The 15069-nt window shown below is 41.5% G+C and overlaps 1 protein-coding gene across 1 annotated transcript in view; it reads left to right on the top strand.

The window, feature by feature from the left end:
- Positions 1 to 15069, top strand: part of DSG2 (desmoglein 2) — an 81070-nt gene that overhangs the window by 56590 nt on the left and 9411 nt on the right. The window contains exons 10-14 of the mRNA XM_033933774.1: positions 2462 to 2604; positions 3960 to 4187; positions 5048 to 5275; positions 8920 to 9044; positions 12190 to 12510. Coding sequence (XP_033789665.1) covers positions 2462 to 2604; positions 3960 to 4187; positions 5048 to 5275; positions 8920 to 9044; positions 12190 to 12510 — 1045 coding nt within the window. The remainder of the gene's footprint in view (positions 1 to 2461; positions 2605 to 3959; positions 4188 to 5047; positions 5276 to 8919; positions 9045 to 12189; positions 12511 to 15069) is intronic.

The following is a 15069-nucleotide window of genomic DNA, read 5'->3' as shown; positions in this document are numbered from 1 at the left end:
AAATAATTCCTTTGTGCAACACTACAGGCAGGATATAAATGCATCCTGAGATGCAACCTTTGTGGCTCTGGTCTTGAGGCCTGGGCTTTCTGTTTCGCACCCACAAGAGTACTGCTTTAGTTTTGCCCACACATCTTACCTTTTAATTTGATTTGCTTTGCTTTACCTTTGGCCCTCCAGGCCAGTTCAGAACCTCCCTGTTTTAGGTTATATGGAAGTAAAAGAAGAATGCATATGTATATAGTTATGCCATCTACAAATCTGGGATGCAGTTGCATAGTTTGGTTTGTAATCTGTATTTTAATTTAGAAAATTGTTGCTTGTTTCTGCATTTTTGAAGACAGTGGTTTTGGTCCTATCTGCTTTGTAATTGAAATACTGAGTAGTGGAGAAATGAACAGGATACTTTAAAGGTGATGTCAGATTGTGGATTCAAACCCACACTGCTCCTTGTGACCCTGGGCAAATCGCTTAATTCCCCATTACCCCAGGTACATTAGATTATGAGCCCACCAGAACAGATAGGGAAAAAATGCCTGAGTACCTCAAACTAAACTCTGGCAAAACAAAGTTTTTTGTGGCGACTGCTAGTAATATTTCTTCTGAACCTTCTATTAGTATAAATTCAACTAGGTATATAATTCATCCAACGATTAAAATTTTGGGAGTTATTTTAAACCAGCATCTTACAATGTACGCTCAGATAGATGTTGTAGTGCATAAATGCCACTTCACGTTATGGAAATTGCGAACAATTAGATCTTATTTTGAATTTACTGCTTTTAGATTACTGGTTCAATTGTTACTACTGAGTCTTCTCGATTATTGTAATATCTATCTGACAGTCACCAAGAAAGAATTAGCAAGACTTACAATAATACAGAATACAGCGGTCAGAATGATTTATGGCCTGAAGAAATTTGATCATGTTACACCCTTTTATCACGAATTGCATTGGCTGCCAATGGAGGCCCGGGTATTGTTTAAACCAGGCTGTTTCTGTTACAAGGCTGTTTATGGTACAGCTCCTTCTTAGTCAATAGATTTTCGTTAGCATCATACAGACATAGTAGAAGAACTCATCCTTTGTTTAATTTTCCATCTGTCCAGGGTTGCAGGAGTAAGAAATTTCTTAATCATACTTTGGCATCTCAGGCAGCTCTTCATGACAACAAATTCTGAATATTGTTGCTTACTACCCATTCCTATGGCCATTTTAGAAAACAATTGAAGACCTATCTTTTTTTCTAAATATTTGACTGTTTAATGAATCATCTTATTTCATGTAACATGTTTACTTGTATAACTTTTTGTAAACTGCGTTGAACTTCTGGTTTCGCAGTCAATAAGAAAAATGTGATGTACCTGAATAAATTCATATAAACCATTCTGAGCTCCCCTGGGAGAACAGTATAGAAAATTGAATAAATAAATAAACCACACAGAAAAGGCAATATATAAAGTCCCATCTCCTTTACCCAATAGGGGCAGGAACACACTCCAATCACTCCTACCCCTAGCAGCTGCCCTTAGAAAATGCCTTCTGGTACTTTCAGGATAGATGATGTGCCTTGGTGGGGAAGGGAGGGGATCAAGGCAGCAAGGATCCGCATAAGCTCCAGCAAACAGCACAACTTAAATTGTCCACCGATATTCCTGCTTCGTATGCCTGGAATAAACTACCAGAGTTCATCGGTCAAGTCTCCTTACCTTGTTTAAAATCAGACTGAAACCCCTCCTTTTTGATTTAGCCTTCAATTCATTGCCTGCTCCCCACTGCTCACCACCCTAGCTGGCAGATTAACCATTCCCCCCTGTTTCCCCCAACCTGGCATCCTCTTTATCTTGTCTGTTTAACTTTAGATTGTAAGCTCTTTTGAGCAGGGACTGTCTCCTTTGTGACTCTGTACAGCACTGCATACGTCTGGTAGCACTCTAGAAATAATTAATAGTAGTAGTAGTTCTCAGTCTCCATCTTCTGGTAGGAGGCAGCAAATCACACATTTAGACTTGTCTAGAGAAAAGACAATTAGCAGGTAAGACTCATTTCTCCTTTTGCAGTATATAAAAACATTTTAAGAATTACTGTTTTTTCACTTTGATTTTTGCTCTCTTTCGATTCAAAAAATCATAGCCATTGAGCAACAGATGGTCTGAATACATTTGCCTATGCTTAAGAATAGTTCACATGGAATGCATATGTGATTCCCTTTTGAACCTGATGGTATTTGATTTAATTGGGACTTTGTAATATGTATACCTTCAGTCAGCTATGGAGAGAGAATGTGCCCGCTGTGAAGCCCTGTTTTCAGGAAGCATATGCAAAGCCTAAGACTGTCTAGTAACAATTTTTTTTTAACCTTTCTGAGCAATTGGTTCTATTTTAAAAAGTAAGCAAATTAAAGTTGCCTTTATCCCTCTTATTTGATGGATGTCACTATCGTCTTTCCTTTTTCCACAGATATGCAAAAGAGTCTGACCCAGATAACTGGTTCACAATTAATATGACTACTTCTGAGATGAGTCTTTTAAAAATACCTGATCGGGAGTCATCATATGTACGCAATGGCACTTACATTGCAAAAATTCTGGCTATTAGTGAAGGTATTGAAAACTTTGTCATTGTGTCTGGTCATGCTAATTTTCATAGCAAAAGATGGTCCACTTTCTGTTACATAATGTTAGCATTGTTTGTAGATGGTACAAAATACCTGACCTACCGTGTTTCCCCAAAAATAAGACCTACCCTGAAAATAAGCCCTAGTTGGATCAACCCCCGAAGCCCCTCATGAATGTCCCCAATACTCCCCGATATGCCAGCGGCAGCGCTTTCTCTCCCCCCCCCCATGTGCAGCATCTTTCCTCCCCTCTCACCCATCCCCTTGCGTAGCATCTTTCTATCCCTCCTTCCCATCCCGTGCTGCAGAACCCCACTGACCCTCCCACAGCAAGGCCGACATACCTCCATTCCAAGCAGCAGCAGCAGAACTGAAAAGGCTGCTTCGTGGCCTTCCCCGCCGGGGCCTTCCCATCCCTTTGCCACATCACCGATGATGTCATCAGGGTTGCGGCACAAGAAAGGACCCAGTGAGGAAGGCCGTGAAGCAGCCTGTTCAGTGCTCTCGCAGTGGGAGGGCCGTCGGGGTTCTGCAGCATAGGGAGATGGGAGGGAAAGATGGATAGATGCCGCACAGGGGGATGGGTTGGCGAGGTCATCGGGGTTCTGCTGCTTGGGGGGACCCTCCTGCCGGCGATCTTATGGGGGGCCATTGGGAGGGTCGGCAGGAAGGGTTGGGTACCCTCCTGCCACGATCGTCGGGAGGGCCATTGGTGGGGTCGGCAGGAGGGGTTGCGCACCCTCCTGCCAGTGATCTTAGGGGGGCATTTAGGGGGTCGACAGGAGGGGTTGGGTACCCTCCTGCCACGATCGTTGGGGGGGTTCTATTGGCAGGAAGGGTTGAGCACCTTCCTGCCGGCGATCGTCAGGGGGCGTGGGTTCTGTCGGTAGGAAGGGTTGAGCACCCTCCTGCCGACGATCTTAGGGGGAGAGGCGTTGGGGGTCCGGCAGGAGGAGTTGGGCAACCTCCTGCCAGTGATCTTCAGGGGGGCCGTTGGGGGGGGGTCCAGGGAGGGAGGTTGGGCACATTAAACCCGATTCTGTAACCAGCATCTGCGACATGGACATCAGTTATAGAATTGGGTTAACTTTGGGCGGGTGTAAGCCCGATTCTGTATAGGATGCCCGGGACCGGCGTCCTATACAGAATCCGGCCCTTAGTCTATAAAAGTATAGGGGTCATGGAAGTCTTTGATTTTGGAAATGTAGTCAAGGATTTTACTTACTCCAAAATATTTCATTAATTTAAAATGAATCCTGAACCTTTAATATCAGCTTTTGTATAAAACTAGGCATTATTCATGGATTAGAATCTAATTGTTATAACCTTTCTGTTCGTCAGACCTGCCAGGTAAGACTGCAACAGGAACAATTGAAATTCGGGTTGAAGATAGTAATGATAATTGTCCAACCATTGTGAACTCTATACAGTCTGTGTGTCATGATGCTAAATTCATCAATATTACTGCTAAAGATGAAGACGCCTTTCCAAATAGTGCTCCTTTCACGTTTACCATTGTTGATGAGCCAGTAGGAGCTGCAAAAGACTGGTTAATTGGAAATAAAGATGGTAAGTAAGAATTAACTTTTTGTTCAAATGACACCATTTGGTTTCATGTCAACATTTTGCCATGTGGGCATCTTCCTGAAATATTAGCATTGGAAACCTTTAAAGTTGTTATAAAAATGCACTGGTTTTGTACTTATTAATTTGTCATTTAGAGAGGACAGTTATTCCTCCAACCCCCAGCTATTAAAGACTTATAAATATCAAGGAAGCAGTCTACAACAGTGTGCTTGTATTCTGCTAACCTTGTATTCTGCTAACCTTGTATTCTGCTAACATTAAGTATTTTTGTTTGCAGTAAGGTGCTTTATTTAACATGAGGATGCTCTAGAGCAAAGATGTTTAGCCATGATGGTTTTATGTTGATACCCAAAAACTGGAGCTTTATAGTAGCAGAGATGAATACTAGTACATTTTGTTATTCCCTTGGTGTCCAATATTTCCTCAGCTTAACCTGCCTCTTGTCATCCATTCGAGACATAGAGAAATGCCCATGTTCTTCTGTGTTTCTTTCCTGTTCAAGTAGTATTCATGGTCTTAGCAACACTCTTCCTTGCTACCCATTTCAAGTGTGGTCTTCTGTGATGAAACACTCAATACACTCGATATCCTGGTGAAATTGTATTGACTCATCTTTTTGTTCTTCCTTCCAAGTATTTTCTCCTCCACGTGAATTTCTAGTACCTCACTTTTGGCCATTATTTCTTTATCTCTGTGGATCATGGTCTCCCATTTTTAGGAAAACGAGTGAAATAATGCTCCTAAAATGAGTTACATCCTTCATTTCATTGTAAACTATTTCTCACCCTAAAATTGCTGATCTTCTTTCATTGAATATATGTATATTATCTCAATCCCCAAAGGTAAAAGCATACAGCTGTTACCACAGAATCTTCAGTATAACAACCATGAAGTTCAAATTCTAGTAAGAGATATGCAAGGACTCAGCTGCCCTGAGAAGCAGGTTCTCAAGTTTACTGTTTGCACATGTTCTCCTGGAGGTGGTTGCAGTGAAAGATTAAGCGGTGGAAGTGCCAGTTTGGGAGCTGGAGCTATTGGACTAATGATTTTGGCGTTTTTGTTGCTATTGTGTAAGTAAAATTACCTTAAAAACTGTTTTACAATATGAGCAGAGTTCACCAGTATCCTCCTCACAAAAATCGTATACTCACCATTATTGGGTTAACAAGGACTGTAATTTTATTAGCTTAAATAATTTAACCTGAACCAAGCATGAATACTGTATGAATAAGTTGTTGACTTTACCCCCTTCCCCGCCTCTTATTGGGCAACACCATCAACACATCTCGGCAACTAGATAGGATTAAGAGGTTCGGATCCATAACGGGCGAGTGGACAATAGGTATCAAATTCCAAATCTTTTTTTAACATCAAACATACATAATGTCCAACGTGGCCATGTTTGGAACAATCTTCATCAGGGTCTGTAACATCCTTTTTTATTAAAATATTTAGTTTTCTCAACAAGAACACACTTGTTATAAAATAGCACTCAAAAAATATAAAGGAAATTTTATATTATATACAAAAATAGTTATACAACTATTATCACTGAATAGCCCACAAGGGGAAAAACAAAGAAAAGGAAGGGGGTCCAATATCACAATGTACAATCTGTAACATATCCTAAAAAATACTGAGCTTGATAAAAGCATCACCAGATTATGGAATCCTTGCCAGTATGATTTTCATAGGTTAATCATTTCACATCATTCATTGAATAAAATTTGGTGCCATTCTTTCAATATGATAGAAAAATCCACTTGCATTTTAGTGGACTACAGATATGCATAGGTATTTGCAGCTCTGCTAAGAAGCTAGTGTGGTTTGTTTTATTTTTTTCTTTATTTTAGGGCTACATTTTGATTAAAATTTTTAATTGCATGATTAAAAGTGGGGGCATAGCCAGCAGTCCATTGAGGAGGAACAGGAGGGGACTGGGGGCACATATTTCCTCTCCCTCCCCTCCCTACAATAGGTATCATATCTTTGCTGGTGGGAATGTCAAAGCCCTGCCAGTTGAAGAAACCCACTACCAAAGTTTCCTCCTTCCTCCATTTACTGCCTCAGGAGTGAGTAAATCTATGGGGTGCCTCCAGTAGCCAATGTTGGCACTCCCCAAGCATGCTCAGTTCACTACATCCTACATCCCAACACACAAGGCTACCACAATCCAGGTGGAAACCACAATGTCTAACCACCAGAATTTGACCTGCTTTTCTATCCACTCTAGACATACTAGTTCCGAACAATTAATGCAACAAAGGGCTTGCAGTTTTTTCCAGCTGTAGCAAATTCTTGCTCATGATAAAATTAAATCTGTGGGTGGGTGGGTAAGGAGAATGCCAAGCATGGATGGATAAGGAAAAAGGTGCAAACCATAGAATGACACGATGGCAGTTACCTGCAGCTTGCCGCGGGTAACCCGCCGAAATGGTGGGGAGGAAAAAGTGCTCACTGCTGGCAAGGAGACAAAGCCATCCACCGCCCCATGGAGCGGTGAATGGCCTTGTCCCTGCAGTTAAGCGAGGGAAGGCGCTCAGTCACCTCCCTCCCTCCGGCCAAATCTATCTTCCTCCCTGCCCCTTAAGTTCACGGCGCTTTCATAAAAAACTTACTGAAGCCTGCCTGCCTGCAGTCGCGTGTGTGTGTGGGCGGAAGCTGTGTCAGAGGAGAAGTGTCCGCCCACACACACACGTGACTGTAGGCAGGTTGGCTTCGCCGGCTTCAGTAAGTTTTTTACGAAAGCGCCATGAAAGTAAGGGGGAGGGAGGGAGATAAATTTGGCCGGAGGGAGGGAGGGGGCCACGCACAATCAGTGAACGTGTACCTTCCCTCCCTTAAGTTTCAATTCTTTACTAACGCGCCGCAAAGGTAAGGGAGAGGGAGGGAGATAGATTTGGCCGGAGGGAGGGAGGGTTGCCACGATCGGTGAACGTGTACCTTCCCTCCCTTAAGTTTCAATTCTTTACTAACGCGCCGCAAAGGTAAGGGGGATGGAGGGAGATTCTCGGGCCGCTGAAGGGCGGTGAGGTGGCGAGAGGGAAGGGTGGATGCTGTGGGGACGGGGCGGTGAATGGGACGTTGGTCCAGTGACGGGGACAGATTCCCCATGTCATTCTCTAGTGCAACCTCTTAGGGCTCCCTATTTTATAGCTATACCCTTCCTGCGGCCTATCTTACAGTGTCCTACAATTGTCCCCCTTCTGGCTGCTACTTGAAAATATAGTGCAGTGGCATGCCCACGAATACTAGTAGCTTACCTCTTCCCCTTTTCCTTCTGCTAGACTTTACCTTATTTATGGAGGAGGGAAAAAGGAACCATGTAAGGGTGAACACTTGGAACCACTACCATGTTACTGACAGGATGGGATAGTACATATACTCCACTGTCTCTGAATTAAGGGTCTGGGGTTTTTTTTTTGTTGTTTTCATTAATATTATATTGAAATTTTTAAAGAAAAACATCACAAACAAGAGGAAGTATTAGCATCATAGGGTATCATAACATATAATCCAAACTAAATATAATATTTAATCCTTGAAATTAAGTAAGCAAACTCGTGCTTTCTTAAATTATCTCAGATTGCCACACTTAATTGATATTAAGGGTCTGTTTTAGAGCCTGTTTGACTAAGTAAGGAATTCTTGTGCTTGGGTGTGGTGGGAGTTGTATTCAACTTGAACTGTGACAAGCAGAAAAATGTATGTTCAGTGATATTCTCTTTCTGTTTCACTTGCTTCTGTTTCAATAGTATGTAGAGGTATAGAGTAGAGAATGACACAGTGACGAAATTCATCACCGTTCCCGTCCCCGCGGATAACCGCAGGAAATAATCCCATGTCATTTTCTAGTGTCTATTTCAACCTCAGTCCTTCTACACCAGCATTCTTCAAAGTAAAGCTTGTGGGTCAGAGGTTATGGCCATTCATACTCTGATTCTTCCCTCTCTCTTTAAAGAATGACATGAAGATGGTTTCCTGCGGTTATCCGCGGGGACGGTAACGGTGATGAATTTTATCACCGTGTCATTCTCTAGTATAGAGGGACCAAGTAAATGACCCAGAGGTGATATTAATGTCAACTCATGAACAATATATTGGTTTTAAAATACATTTTAAAAAATTTGTAAATAGATTTCAACCTTCATGTGTGTGTTAGTGGTATAATCTCCATCTCGCTTACCTGATGAAGCTTAGATGAATGCAGTTGTTTTTATAAGTTTCTTAAGTTACCTTGAGTCTGAATGATACATGTTTGGTTTTGGTTAATATTTTTAAGATTAAGTGAGCAAACGTATTTTTATTCTGATTTTATTTTTACATACTACTTATCATGGCTTGAATTGGTATCGTGCCAGTACCGGTTGTTGGCTAAACTACACAATGGAGAGTTTTTAGAGGGTTTATGAGCATGTAAAGAAAAGGGTAACTGGGCACCCCGGAGGGGGGTGGGGGGAATGAGCTCTGAAGAAGAGAGAGAAAAAAGGAAGGACAAGATAAGGGGCTAAGTTTCTTGCTGTTATGGATGACGGAAAGGAAGGGGAACAGGGAGGGAAGGGGTGAAATGTAATAGCATTTGGAGAGGGAAATTATTTGCAAAATTTGGTTTTCATTTGTTCAGATTGTTTCAAAAAACATAAATTAATAAAAATGAATTCCATACCAAATGTTGCCATAAGTTTAACCCCCCCCCCCCCCAATTCTCTGGCAGTGGTACCCCTTCTGTTGCTGTTGTGTTATTGTGGCGGTGGAAGTAAAGGCATCATAGCAATAGCTGATGGCACTATGGAAACGCTGCGAAGCTGGAATAATGAAGGAGCGCAACCGGAAGACATGGTAAATATAATAGCATATTTTTTTTGTTTGGGTGTTAGCTTGGGGCAGCCAGAAATATCCTAAGAAATGCTCTTGAGAACCTCGCAAAACGAGGTCAGTTTATTAGGATTTATTACCCAAAAGGGGCAATTCCTGCATCATTTTCCTGACACCGTTGTAAAAGAAAAATCTTTGAATAAATTCTTTGTACATCAAGCAACATTAAATATGGAATGAATTGTTTACTATAGGCCCCTTTTTCAAAGCTGAGGTAGTGATTCCCATGCGACAAATGTGATGCAGCCCATAGGAATTAAATAGGGCTGCATCACATATGCCGTGTGAGAATCACTACCACAGTGTTGTAAAAGGGACCCTATGGGAATTCAATTTGTTTACATTATATCTTGAAGAAAAATGGAAACTTTTTTAAAAAATTTTTATTTTTAATGAAACTTCTATCAGCTGGATCTTTTTTTTCTGAAAATGTACTCCACGATTTGGACTCTTTATCCTAGAAATTGCTAGTTGTCTCTTTTGTGATCTATGTATATCCAGATGAATGGTAACTTGCAGAATATAAGCTTTCTATTAGTACTTGTAATAGAAGTAACAGTATTAGTATTAATAATAGTAGTATTAGCCACCTGTATGAATAGATTCACCCAAGATGGTGTACAAAGGATTGAGGGTTTTTTAAGCATTCTTTGTGCTAGAAGATAAAATTCTGGTATATCAAGTGTCTGATCAATGTGGAGGTTTCATTGTATATTCAAATATTTTTTTATTTGAATCGAAGACAAACAGAAACCAGAACAGAGTCTAACCAAACAAGGATCCAACAATGTACAATGTGTTATACATTCCTCCCCTCCTTATCCAAACCCTTCCCCAACAAACCAATTCCCCTTTTGGGAAACCCCCCCCCCCAAAAAAAAAAAATAACCCCCAAATGAGGGGACGAGAAAGAAAAGGCATTCCAGAAGGCGACCAAAAGGTCAAAACCCTTCCAGGGGCCCATACACTTGTGGCCTCTGGACAGCAAGCAAAAACTCTTCCCCAACTAAAATTAGAAAAGAAAGCAGTATCTGATCCCAAGGAACAGCTCGTTGCCCATAAGACCTCCTTAAAAGATAGTATTTAATATTAAACTACGACCTCTAGATGACAAGGAAGCCAAATAGGTCCCCCAAATAAACAAGAAATGTTTATGTCTATGAGCACATGGAGGTTTCATTTTAAATCTTGACTTTTGTAGACATGCACTGTAAAAAAGCTTTCACTCATATCATTTTCTAATGCTGTTATTCCTTCATGAGCAGTAATTTAATTTAATTCTTATATACCGCTAATAACCATGAGGTTTCTAAGCGGTTTACAAAAATGATGCATTAAAGATACAATAAATAAAAACTAAATAAATAAGATAGGTACTTGGAAATCCCCTAACTGTCCCAAAGGCTCACAATCTAACTAATACAGTATGAAAAATAAAAAGAAAGAGATAGATAGAGATAGAAATGAAATATTCCAACAAGTAATGAATAAATAATTTAAAGATAGAATTAAAATAATAATTAAAGTAAACAAAATAGAGATAAAAATAAGCATAGAGAGAAACAGAAACACACTCCAAAAAAGGCATCAAGATCTTTGACTTGTAATTATTATGATCATTTAACACCAGATCTTAAATGCCTTTCCGGAATACATCATATCCCTTTCCCTCTCCATACCCACCTCCATCTCCACCCCAATTCACTTCAACCACCATTCCCATTCTATTCTTTAACTGCCTTCAACCCCAGTTCCGATGGCTATCATCTGGGTCCCGAGTTTCCTCCAAGAACAGGCGACATCTCTGGCAAGGTAATCTCCACCGCTGCCGCACATGATGCGAGATCCTCAGAGGTAGACCCTTCGGAATGGGGGAGGAGTGAAGATGGTGTCGGGTACCCTGCTAGAATGGGCTCCCGAACTGACCGTTGGTCTGAGCATCGGACTGCAGCTCTCCTCTATCGGCTCTCCCCTGATGGAATGGAGGAGGAGTGAAGATGGTGTCGGGAGCCCTGCTGGAAAAGGCTCCCGATCTGGCCACTAGTGAAACTGGCAGTTGGTGCTGAGCACCGTCAGCGCTGCTCCTCCTGTAGTTCTCTCCCCTGCTGGAACGGGGGAGGGGTGTAGATGATTTAGTGAACTGGGAGCCATACTGGTTTTGATATTTTCAATAATCCAGCTACATTGCTATTGCAAGTGTGAAAATGTTGCTGGCAATAGGGGTCCAGGTAATAACTGGTTAAAATTGTAAATAGCAAGGCGCTTTTATTTTATAAGATAAATGTTTGTGTTCATTGTGATGTCATGGAAAGGAAGAGGCCACTGGATTTAAGCCCAAAATAACTTCCAAAACAAAGAAACCATTCTGTATAATTTGATGGTTAAGAGTTCTACACAAAAGGGTACCTTGCTACTTTGTGCAAAACCTAATTCTGGTAAAAGTTTTGTATTTGATCATGAGTACTTTAATGATGGGGGCTGGATTCCCATGCATTTCTATACATTATGGAGGTAATGTAATTAAAGAGTTTTAGTGCCTAAAATGCCGATTGTAATTGCAGAAATATACCCTTGGAGTACTGCATCCAAAAATTTGATGTGCGTGCCTACTTTTGTGTCCCTGAAACCATTGTTTGCAATTTAGAGGGGAATTCATCAATGGGCACAAACAGCTAAAGATACCCATAGGAATATAATGGGCATCTTTAGCATTTAGGACTCCTTTTACAAAGGTGCGTTAGGGCCTTAATGTGTGGAATAGCCGCTACTGCCTCCTCTTGAGCAGACGGTAGTTTTTCAGCTAGTGCGCACTAAAAACGCTAACACACCTTTGTAAAAGGAGCCCTTAGTGTGTGCTAATCATTAGCGCCTATTAATGAATTCCTCCCCCCTTAGTGCACCTATTTTGCTTTTTATGAAATTCATAGATACCCAACTTTGTGCATCCTTTGGGTGTACTCGGGCTTATTTTTATAAGGGTAAAAATGTAATCGCTTTCCCTGTAAAATAGGACTATTGTAAGCACCTAGCTCCTCTCTAGGATCTGGTTGCCCTGTTATAAAATTATTTTCAATATATTTTAGCTTTCTCATTTTGTCTCTTCTTGTAGACAGCTTTTACTTCTCTGGTATCAAGTGAAAACGCTGAACGAGTTGGAGCAGAAATGAGAAATGCTAGGGGATTTATTGGAAATGGCATGGAAGCTAATGGCAGAGGAATGTATGAAACCAGAGGAATGTACAGTAACAGTTATGAGATAGAAAGGAGACGGGAGGAGCACAGCAGAAATCTGCTTTCCAGAGCTGAGTATGGCACTGCCACTGCTGGATGTGCTACCGCCATTGGAGTTCTAGCTGGGAAAACTCTGAAGACAGGAAGTGCTGCTGGAGGCGCACTGAATGAAGAATTCCTAAAAGGCTACTTTGCTGATGTATGTTATTAATATAGACATTTTAAAAAATTAAGATGGAATTTATTTAAGTCGATCTTTCCTTTTACATAGTATTTTTTTAAAAAAAATTTTTAAGAGAAAATAAGTGAAGGTGAATATTTTCATAAATTGCTTTCAAACCCTTTTTAATTGCTAGTCAAATAAGAGACACTTTTCAAATTTAGCTGACTGACTTTGAAAGTTTAGCTGTCTAGATCAGCCCTGTTCAGCAGTATGGTTTGTTTGGAGGGGGGGTTGGGGGGTTGGGCGGGGGAAGGGGTAATGGAGCCATGCAAATAAATGTAGACACTTTTTCCTCACTAAATTTTAACTGCTGAAAAAGTGGATGGCTCAGGGATAGACAAGTTAGGCGCCTAGTCCTAATGATCAACCCTAGCTGAACCTTTAGGAACCTAAAGATTATATAGTAATGGGTCTAATCTAGGCAGCCTAGTTTTTAGCTAGCCAAATTTAAGGGAATTATCCTCTGTAAAGCTTACTACCCTTTTTTGGCTGGAAATTTATCTTTACCTAGGTGGCAAAAATTGGATGCCAGGTGAAATACTAAAAACTGCCACCCTCCCCCCCCCCCCCCCCATCCGTCTGCTTTGTAAAAGCCTTGCCCTCAAGACTTTTCCTCTTTGGAATCTAATTGAAAAGTAATGCTGTCACATCACCATCGGATTCACTTAACAAAATGAGTGAACAAAGTGACATGAGACACCGAGGGAGAGAAGCCTCTGTGGATAAAGATTTCAAGTATAAAAATGATTTCGGGCTATTCTTATAAATTGTTAGACTGCAATAAGAACTTAAGCAATGCCTCTGCTGGGTCAGACCTGAGGTCCATCGTGCCCAGCAGTCCGCTCACGCGGCGGCCCAACAGGTCCAGGACCTGTGCAGTAATCCTCTATCTTTACCCCTCTATCCCCTTTTCCAGCAGGAAATTGTCCAATCCTTTCTTGAACCCCAGTATCGTACTCTGCCCTATTATGCCCTCTGGAAGCGCATTCCAGGTGTCCACCACACGTTGGGTAAAGAAGAACCTCCTAGCATTCGTTTTGAATCTGTCCCCTTTCAACTTTTCCGAATGCCCTCTTGTTCTTTTATTTTTCGAAAGTTTAAAGAATCTGTCCCTCTCCACTCTCTCTATGCCATTCATGATCTTGTAAGTCTCTATCATATCCCCTCTAAGTCTCCTCTTCTCCAGGGAAAAGAGTCCCAGTTTCTCCAGTCTCTCAGCGTATGAAAGGTTTTCCATATCTTTTATCAGACGTGTTGCTCTCCTCTGAACCCTCTCGAGTAACGCCATATCCTTCTTAAGGTACAGCGACCAATATTGGACGCAGTACTCCAGATGCGTCCAGATGCGGACGCACCATCGCCCGATACAACGGCAGGCTATTTTTAAGGATTTAGCTAATAATTCATTTAGACACTAACAGGCCTATGTATTGAACCTCATTAAGGTTTTGTATTTAATGTTAACACACAAAGTTCAAATTTAATTCCTTTGGGAAAGGCATGGGGCAGTGGTCAACTCCACGTGTTAAGCAATGATGTTAACTAAACCAAGCAGCTTGCAATAAAAACAAAAGTTGGCACCAAAAAATGTCCAAAGATAAAATTCCAGTATTTCCTAGTAGAAAACTCACCTATGTATATTCTACTAATCTTGGAATTTTACCTTTGGACATTTTTTTTTATGTAATTAACTAACTTGGCAGATAATGTAAACAATTCTTCTACAATTCCGCTCTATTCCTGGATAAGTGGGTTTTCCTATGGTAACCACACAGCTTGTAGGAAGCCTCAATTATATAAAGTTTTGAGCCCCTCCCCTCTTACCTCAGGAATGCCCCCCAGGAGTCCAGTTTCTTTCCTACAAGACAGACTGTAGGAGCTTGTCTTTTCTTCTCGTGTTTGGTTTTCTTTAAACTCAGTCCTTTTGTTCGTGACTTCCGTTGCAGAGGTTTCCTGTGGGGACAGCTCTGGCTGCGAGATATCACAGACTTTGCGGAAAGTCTGTTTCCAGAGGATTGTCTGCCTGCACTTCAACTTGGGGCTCAGGGACCATTCCCTTAGGAGCTTGCTCACCCCAGGTTCATTCACTAGTGGGTTTAAACACAGGCTGCGTGGCTCCATGGAGGTGTTCCCAGGATCGGAAGCAGCTGTGTTCCTCTGCCATGTCGTGTGTGTGGTGTATCCAAGGGTGGTGGAAGTCCCCAATTGTGCTGGGCTGGGGGAGAGCAGTCAGAAGACCAGCAGTCCAGTTTACATGCTTGTAGAGGCAGAATATCTCCCTGTAAGCTGTTTCAGCTTCCTTTGCAGCAGTACACAGCAGTACATGGCACAGTGAACATGGAGCTCACAAATTGAATCAGCGATTTGGGGGGGAGGGGGTCTCTAAAAATGTGTTTTCAGAGGTTTTGAAGTGTGCCCTGATCCCCCACCCCTAAAATTGCTGTATTTTAAGGGTTCCTGTACTTTTCCTGGGCTGTTTTCTTCTTAAAAAAAAAAAAAAAAAGCACCCGCAGCAGCTATCTTGGATTTTCCCGA

This window comes from Geotrypetes seraphini, chromosome 2 (assembly GCF_902459505.1).
Source record: "Geotrypetes seraphini chromosome 2, aGeoSer1.1, whole genome shotgun sequence".
In the NCBI taxonomy this organism is placed as follows: Eukaryota; Metazoa; Chordata; class Amphibia; order Gymnophiona; family Dermophiidae; genus Geotrypetes; species Geotrypetes seraphini.
Note: the sequence above shows the minus strand (reverse complement) of the source record. Positions and strands in the feature narration are given on the sequence as shown.